General features: G+C 49.9%; 1 protein-coding gene across 3 annotated transcripts in view; it reads right to left on the reverse strand.

Annotated features, from left to right (window-relative positions):
• The window catches only part of DSP (desmoplakin), a 41700-nt gene extending 38702 nt beyond the window's left edge, over positions 1 to 2998 (reverse strand). For all 3 annotated transcript variants that reach the window (XM_079712191.1, XM_079712190.1, XM_079712189.1), the window contains exon 1: positions 2730 to 2998. In XM_079712191.1, coding sequence (XP_079568317.1) covers positions 2730 to 2920 — 191 coding nt within the window. In that variant the 5' untranslated portion in view covers positions 2921 to 2998. The remainder of the gene's footprint in view (positions 1 to 2729) is intronic.
• Between the last annotated feature and the right edge of the window lie 6192 nt (positions 2999 to 9190).

Genomic DNA, 9190 nt, shown 5'->3' on the forward strand with positions numbered 1-9190 from the left:
TACTAAATAAAGGACAGACAAAGGCAAGAGGCTGTAAAGTCACTTTCAAAGGAAAAATAAGCTTTGGGCTCTGTACACACTCAAATTAGCTTATTTGGGGAAGGGCTAAATACACACATTGATCATTAAAAAAAATCGCCAATCTGATTCAGCCAATAAAGTGGGAGTTTTAGAAATAAAGGAGTTTAGATGCAACCAGTCGCTCTCATACTGGTTTTTTAGGGGGTTTTTTTGTTTTGTTTTGTCGCTTTAAAAACAAAACACCTCTATTTAGAAAAACTTTCGGTCAGAAAAGTGCTTTTAAAATCCTTCATCATCATTCACTTAGCAGAGGGCAGTCGAGTCAGAGCTGCCATCCTGCTTCTGCAAAGTGCGTGCCAGGGCCAAACAAATCCTTCAGCACAAGACGCTAAAAACTCCAGGAAAATAGGTGCGGTGCGGGCCCTGACTGTCTCCAGTCAGTCGCCTTTATTTTACAATGCAGACCTCAGCGTTTGCGGGCTACTGTGTATTGTGCTAACGCTTCGCGTCTAAGGGCAAGTAGCACCAGCGCAAGCCGGGACAGGCCTGAGGAAGCTCCAGTACCTGGATCCGGAAGGAACGCCGGCCACACGCTGACTCAAGCCCTCCGCCCGCCGCCCCGCGGCCCTGGCAGCGCGATAGCAACGCGCAGAAAAACAACCTCCCTCCAAGTCAGGTCACTTTTCACTTGAGTCTCTTTCCCCTTCCCGGGGAGATGTTAAAACTTGACAGGTTTATCAACAGCCTTTAGGTTGGAAAAACCGAACACAAGAAATGATGCTATACCAGGAGAAAACATCGAGCCTCGCCCAAATTTAACGTTCGGTGAAGAATCCTTATAAACCGGGTATCTTTATGCAGTTCATTAACCCAGATATTAATTACAAATTTACTTCTACAAGAAGCCAAGGGAGTGAAATATTCCATTAACAGCCATGTTTACTGTCAACTTAAAACATAGGGACGCTAAGATAACAGAAGCATATTCAATAAAAAAGGAACAAAAACCCCAAAAAACCGCTTGGTTCATAAATGCAGGAAAGAAGCAACCTTGCAAATTCTGACTTGGATTTAAATGTGTGGATTCAAAAGCATGTGCTTTCCAAATACTGCAAGACTGGGAGGGAAAAGTAAAGTTTCGGATTTAAACGGTTGGCCAACTTTTCAAACAAACTTAAAAACCAAAGTGTAAATGAGCAAAATTTCTCCCCAGTCTCCCTAATGGTTCGGCATATTTTTTCCTGGAAACCCCCAGGTGCATTTTGTTCATTAAAGAAAGAGCTCCAAGATTGAGACAAATTCTTTGCTAGCTCAAAAAGAGAAAATAAATTTTCAAGGTGCTCCGGGAAGATAAAGAAATGAATAAATCGAAGCAGAAAGCAGGTTGCAACTCGAGTAGTCCGTCCCGGCCTCCAAAACCGCTGGCAAAACAAACCCCCCCTGGAGTGTATTCAGTTTGTTCCTCCCCAGCCTAAGGCCACAAGGCTAGATCGACAAAGTTCTGGAACTCAGGCCTCTTCCCCCGAAGCCCTGCAAGGGAAGGACTTGCAGGGGGCGGGAAAGGGGGGTGAGAGCCGCAGAATTCTCACGGCTCACGTGGGAGAGTCCGGCTCCGGGGACCGGGTAAACGTACGTTGATTATCTTTCTCCACCCGGACCCGATTGACCTCCCCCTCCCCAAGCTGGGTTTCCCGGATGATTCGGAGAGGCAGACCCCGCCCTCCTCCCAGGGCGCCCCCAGCATCGCGGGCCGGCCGGGATGGTACGCGGAGCCTCCCCTCCACGGGCCCCTGCCCGCGCTATCCCGCTCAGAGCGCAAGACCCTGCGCCCGCGCTCCGCCACCGAGACACTGAGGCCGTTCCTCGGATGCTTTTTAAAAACCGGGAAACAAAGGGCGCAGGCGCAGGGCCACAGGTGTGCTCGCTGGCGGGGGCTGCCGCGCGGCTGATCCGGGCTGGGGGGACAGGCGGCCAACCCCGCCGGGAAACCTGGTTTGGGTAGCAGGCGAGGCCGAGGCGGGGCCTTCTCGACCCGCGACCCCGAGCTGCCGGGACGCGCAGCCTCCGCACAAAAGCCCCCGGATGGCCGAGCAGCCCAGGCGCCGCTGCGGACGTGGTCTCGGGGTGACCACGAGCTTGCGATGAGCCACTAGCCACAGCCGAGAGCCGAGTTCACCCTGGCCACCCGACAGGCCGGAGCCCCCCCGCTCCCCTCGCTGTTTTACTTTTGGTTACAGTTCGAGAGGTTGGGTTTAGTGGTCGCAGCCACGCCCGCCTGACCTCCCACCTGCGGCCCGGGACAAAGGCGATGCCTCGCTGGGGACAGTTCCGGGTACAGCCGGGACCCCCGCCGTCCAGCACGCCCTGCCTGCACCCTCGCTGGCTGGCCTCGGGCCCCGGCACGCGGGAAGCGAGAAGGGGGGCCCGAGTCCCCGCCGGCAGCGAAGGAGACGCTCCTCTGCGGGTTGGCGCACGTGCCCACCCGGTCTGCGCGGTGCGCCGGGACACTCGGTCTTGCCCCAGCGCGAACAGGAAATGCGTGCATGACCTCGGACAAAGAGACTGTCCCCTTTCTGGACCTGAGCTTCCTCTCGGTCAGAGGTCGACGGTTCCTCCCGGTCCCAGGGTACTAGGGGAGTGTAGAGACCCCGCCGCACCGGCCCACCGGCCCACGCACACCGCGCGCTCCGGGTCGGCCCGGTACCCACCAGTAGCCGTCCGAGTTCTGGTCGGTGGCCGTGCAGCGCCGGTAGTACATCCTGCCGGTGCCCCCGCCGCCGCTGCTGCCGCCACCACCCCCGCCGCCGGTCATCTCGCAGCGCAGGTCGGGGCCGGACTCGGCGCGGGTCATGCGGCCCAGCGTGTTGATCCGCGGGTTGGAGCCTCCGTTGCAGCTCATGTTGGTTGGCACTCGGAGCGCCGCTCAGCGCCGAGGCGGACGCGAGGGCGGGCCGGCTCGGAGAGGGCGAGGGGCTCCCAGGAAAGGCCCAAACGGGGTACTGGGCTGGGGGCGCAGAAGGATCGCGAGGACGCTCCTCTCCACCGAGGCCGTTCTGGACACTGCGAGCGCGGCACGGCGGGCGGGCGTCGGGCGCCGGGGACAGCGACGGGCCGGGAGTGGAAGCGGGAGCGAGGGCTGCGGCTCTCAGGGCGGCGAGGGCGCAGAGGAGCAGGGCCGTGGCGGGGTGGTGGTGTTGGTCGGCGGGGGCTCGAGTCTCCTCCCCGCTGGCACCCGACGCTGCCGAGGCCACACCTGGCCGGTTTCTTCCCAGGGCGGGGTGCGGCCGCCGCGCCTCCCCGCCCCATCGGGTGTCACCGACGCGCACCGGCCGCTCCTCCCCACCTGCGCCACCGGCCCGCGGCTCCGCCCTCCGCGCCGGGGCCTGAGTAACGCGCAAGGGGCGGAGGCCCGGGACCCGCGCGCCCCCAGCGCGCGGCCGGCCGAGGGGTGGATGTGCGCTCCGCGCGTCGCCGCAGTAGCCGGGAAAGCAGGGCCCCCGCTTTTGAGGATTTCTACGGCCCCCGGGTGGAAATAGGCTAAAAAATAAGTCATTCCATTGGACAGTTACTTATTAAACTTTTACTTCTGCTTATCCCTGAAAACGGTGCCAGCCAAGCTTTGGCTAGAAACAGTTGAGGAGAGAATGCTTAGATGATGAGGTTTTCGGAGACTCTTTCTGAATTTTCTTTTATTCCGGTAATTCAGAAAATTGCCTCAGAAGTATGTTTTCCGACGTGTAAAACGATTTTTACCCAGAACCACCGCTTTCTGGAGGAGTCTTCACCGTAAATAACTAATTTCTTTAGCATGAAGAGAAAGAGGAATCCACTACAGTCAGTTTCCATAGGGTACCATGAAACTATAAATTGCAGTGTCTTTTATTTTGCCTGGTGATGGTCAGTCATTTTAAACGAGAAATGGCAAAGACTTCCACCCCAGACCGCTTCCAAATTTTATTTAAAAACCTTAGGACCACTCCTCTCTGCGTGCCCCTGAGCACCTTCTCCCCGGCCCCATCCCTTTGAAACAGCTTTTCCCAAAAGTCAGTGGTGGTGGCCTTCCTGGGACTTCAGTCTACCTGAGAGCAGCAGAGAACCCTGAACAGAGATCATCCACTGGGTACAGCTGAGTCACTCAGAGCCAGAACATTCCAGCCACCTGATCTAGGGCCCCTCCCAATTAGTGGCTGCCTGCAAACAACACCACAGTCTCTGTGACTCGGGCTTAGATCCAGACCCAGTCACAACATCCGTAAAAAGCTGTTTTGATAATTTGGAAAAACTGTTCAATTACTCTTTAATAAACACCATTTAAAGATCTTTATAATAAACATTTGTCATCTCCCTAAACAATGACAGTTAACTCACTTTCTTATACAGTATATTTCTGAAATGTTTATAAACTGAAAAGAACAAAAATCAAACTATATTTGCATGTTGTAAAGGGAGTGGAGGGAGTTCTCTAAAAGGTCCCAGATTATAGCACCCCAAGTTACACCTCAAATTTTAAGCAGAAATCTTTGACAAAATGTCCTTTTTCTCTACAATGGTCCACAGAGTTGACCAGCCTAAATCCAAGGAGTCAAAGATAGCATGAGATGAAAGTTTACCACTGTTAGCACTCAATAATTCCCATCATTTTCTCAGTTTCCTCTTCTAGTAAAGGCAAATGTGATAAAGTGTTCAAATGATTTCAACAAACACTGATGTATAGACAAGAATGGTGTTTCTTCTGAAATTGAATCAATGGCTGGAAGTCAGCATCAGCACAAGTGGCCCAGATATTCATGGGTCGGCAGAGGGGAAGTCTTTTGGGGTGTCAGTCCATAATGTGCAAAATACTTCTATGCAACTCATTTGTTCAGCAAGTAGTTATAACCTCCTATACAGAAGGACCAATGCTAGACTTTGGAATATACACAGAATGTCCTTGAAAACATTATAGTAAAACTTCAATTTTAAAAATTCAGGGATTCCTTCAGTCCACTGATGTGTAAATAGAAGGTCATACAATTGCACAGTAGAATTCTCCTTAAACACAGCACACATCTATGAGCCACCTCCCAGTGGTGGCGAAAGCTGTGCTCAGCCAAGGGGTCCCTCTGAGAGCTCCCACTGGGTAGTCAGGAGCCCAGCTACTCACAGACCTAAACATCACCCAGACTCGCAGAGCTGTTTACAAAACAGGGGTAGAGGTGAAGAACACAGCCCACCGATTACACATTTCTGGCTGCCCGTTGCTTCCCGGCCTACCTTACTGCTTCCTGTTCTCCTTAAGACGTTCCCAAGAAGGGAACCGACTTCCAGCTAGCCAAACATGCTGGGTCTGGGAAGACAATGACTTTCATTTGCCTTTCTCTAGGGAAGATAGGAGGATGAAATAAAAGGTCGACATGACAGATGGAATCCAGACATACATGCATTCGTTGTCTAAATTGACTGTCTCACAAGAGGCCCCCCAGTGAAGGCTGGGGATCAGAAGACCATCCTCTGATATGAGTGCTGCAATTTACTTGGGAAGAGCTCCATCTCCTCAGGTGCTAGATGGAAATAATACTTGTCCTGCCAACTTTCCAGACCTACAGTGAGGATCAAGTGAGATAAAGTATGTGAACATTCTTGGAAACATATAAAGCAATGGCACCACTCATTAAACCAAAAGCTCTTTGCTGGGTGTGAAATTTTTAGCTCTAGTGCTTCTGTCTTTACCCCACATGTGACTCAGTATAACTCCCCCTTGGAGACATTTAACATTCATTCAAGCAGTTATTAAGCATCTACTGTGTCACACAGCAGGCTCACTGCTGGTCACTCTCTGTAGGATATCTGTAGGAAAACAAATAATTGCAATATAATGTTAGGTCTGCTGTTATAAAGGTAGGTCTTCAGAGTTGTGGGGCACAGCAGAGGGGCTGAAAAGTAGCTTTTTTCTTACAACTAGGTTTCTACAGTTTAGAGTGCAAGGTCTGGCAAAGTCCTCGCTAGCTGACCTAAGGTCAGCTATTTTTTCCCTACCACTTGTAGATACCTGCCCTTGTACTTTTAGAGCCACACCACTGACAAGTCACTTTCTCTCTGGCTGAACTTAAAAATGACCTTGCAGTGAGGAAAGAGGCATCAGTTGTATCCTGAACATATTTTTTAAATGAAACAGCACCTTGATTTCAGTGAGATTAAGAACCATTTACTTGCTCAAAATCCTATGGGAACTCTCTCCTATCGCTTTGTTGGTAAATGATAATGCTTTACCATAGAAAAGATTTACAGCCCATGAGCTAAAATATCTGTTCTGCCTGCCAGGGAACCAGTATTTTTTTTTTTTTTTTACCTTTTTTTTTTTGGCCTCACCGTGCAGCTTGCGGGATCTTAGTTCCCCGACTAAGGGATCGAACACAGGCCCCAGCAGTGAAAGCGCCGAATTCTAACCGCTGGACTGCCAGGGAATTCCCAGGGAAGTAGTATTTTAACAAATCAGAACTACAGACACTAGGATTGGAATTGTAAAAATAAATAAATATATATATTTTTTACTTCCTTATTTTTCCATTTGTATGAATAAATTAGAATCTTCCAGAAATCATAAAATCTGTGTTCTCAACATTATAAAAATAAGATTGATCTCTCCTAAAGTTGTTGAAACTATTCAAAGCTTTGAATGAAGAAAGCAGTTTCATAAACCACAGAAATTCCATTTCAGAAATGGGAAAGTGTTTGTGAAATATATACATTAGCCCAGAACTCTCCTTATTTTCCTTGGTTCAAGTGTCCTTCAGGGACAGAAGAATTTCTGTTTGTAGTAGTTTTCCATTTTTGCCAGAGAAGGGTGATTAACTTTTCAGAAATTGAATAGCTGAGAGAAACATCTCAAATACATTTTCTGTTTCTGTACTGATGAGTTGTCCCATTGTTTCGGCAAAGATAATATCCAATAAATCATGCTATCCTTTGTGGGTTTTGTTTTGTTTTTGTTTTTTTAAATATGGGGTGGTTAGTTGTTTGGGGTTTTTTCTTTCTCTTTTTTAATAAATTTATTTATTTTATTTATTTATTTTCGGCTGTGTTGGGTCTTTGCTGCTGCGCACGGGCTTTCTCTAGTTGCGGCGAGTGGGGGCTACCCTTCGTTGCAGTGTGCGGTCTTCTCATTGTGGTGGCTTCTCATTGTGGAGCATGAAGGGGCTCTAGGTGCGTGGGCTTCAGCAGTTGAGGCACGTGGGCTCAGTAGTTGTGGCTCGTGGGCTCTAGAGCACAGGCTCAGTAGTTGTGGCACACGGGCTTAGTTGCTCCGTGGCATGTGGGATCTTCCCAGACCAGGGCTCGAACCCATGTCCCCTGCATTGGCAGGTGGATTCTCAACCACTGCACCACCAGGGAAGCCCTGTGGTGTTTCGTTGTTTTTTTTTGTTTGTTTTTGTTTTTTTTTTAAATTAATTTATTTTTATATTTATTTTTGCTGTGTTGGGTCTTCGTTTCTGTGCGAGGGCTTTCTCTAGTTGCGGCAAGCGGGGGCCACTCTTCATCGCGGTGCACGGGCCCCTCACTATCGCGGCCTCTCTTGTTGCGGAGCACAGGCTCCAGACGCGCAGGCTCAGTCGTTGTGGCTCACGGGCCCAGTGGCTCCGCGGCATGTGGGATCTTCCCAGACCAGGGCTCGAACCCGTGTCCCCTGCATTGGCAGGCAGATTCTCAACCACTGCACCACCAGGGAAGCCCTGTGGTGTTTCGTTGTTTTTTTTTTTTTTTAATAGACTTAAAAAATTTTTTTTTAATTTATTTTTGGCTGAGTTGGGTCTTCGTTGCTGCGTGCAGACTTTCTCTAGTTGCCGCGAGCAGGGACTGCCGTTGGTTGAGGTGCACTGGCTTCCCATTGCGGTGGCTTCTCTTTGTTGCAGAGCACGGGCTCTAGACAGTGGGCTTCAGTAGCTGCGGTGCGTGGGCTCAGTAGTTGTGGCGCACGGGCTTAGTTGCTCCACGGCATGTGGGATCTTCCTGGACCAGGGCTCCAACATGTGCATTGGCAGGCAGATTCTTAACTACTGCACCACCAGGGAAGTCCATCCTTTGTGTGTGTTTTTTTTTTAAGAAGATGTTGGGGGTAGTTTATTAATTTATTTATTAATTTTTCTGTGTTGGGTCTTCGTTTCTGTGCAAGGGCTTTCTCTAGTTGTGGCAAGCGGGGGCCACTCTTCATCGCGGTGCGCGGGCCTCTCACTATCGCGGCCTCTCTTGTTGCGGAGCACAGGCTCCAGACGTGCAGGCTCAGTAGTTGTGGCTCACGGGCCTAGTTGCCCCATGGCATGTGGGATCCTCCCAGACCAGGGCTCGAACCCGTGTCCCCTGCATTAGCAGGCAGATTCTCAACCACTGCGCCACCAGGGAGGCCCCATCCTTTGTGTTTTGAGTATGTTTTTTGACTACATTTAATTGGATAGCATAGATATTGGAGATTCATCTATACTTTCCTGCCAGATCTTCTTTTTCATTAAGAGCCCAAGTTTGCAAGAGAGGGAGGCTGGAAGTTAAGGGCGTGGATCATGGCATGCATAGGTATGGGCTACACAGAAGACACCTACACCCTTAGCCAAGTGACTTCTAACCCACCAAGCTAAACAATAACTCACCTTAATTTTGTTGGGCAAGCACACAGTCACTGAATAGAATACAGGAGCCAAATAAGCTAGCCTTTAAAATATACTCTCAAAGGAATTTTTTAAGCTTATGCTTGTGAGGGACTGTCATTGTGAGTAGATTGTCCTTCTACCGTGTTGGGATTGGAACACGTACGCAAATTTCTACGAAGTCAGATACACATCACTGCTGGTAAACCCTGTTACCAGCCAATACCACATGGACGTATATTGTGCTAAGAGCTCCATGAAGAAAATTATGAAGTGCTATTCATCCTTTACCAAAAGAATTAAAAATTTATATTCCATAAAGAATTTCAGAAACAAAAGCTGCCTTCAAGAACTTTTATACGAATTGTTTTCAAAACATTGAGGGTCTTGGAACTCCTTCTACCAATGAAACCCAGTAGCTAAAACAGATCATGGGGGGGCGGGGGGCAGACTGGTTGTACCCTGCTGGGAGCCCAGTCCCCACCCTCTGCACCTAGGCTCTGGAGCATTTCCCTGACGGAAGAGCCGTATAAACCAAAAGCCACATTTTAATA

The sequence above is a fragment of the Hyperoodon ampullatus genome (assembly GCF_949752795.1).
Source record: "Hyperoodon ampullatus genome assembly, chromosome: 10".
Lineage (NCBI taxonomy): Eukaryota > Metazoa > Chordata > Mammalia > Artiodactyla > Ziphiidae > Hyperoodon > Hyperoodon ampullatus.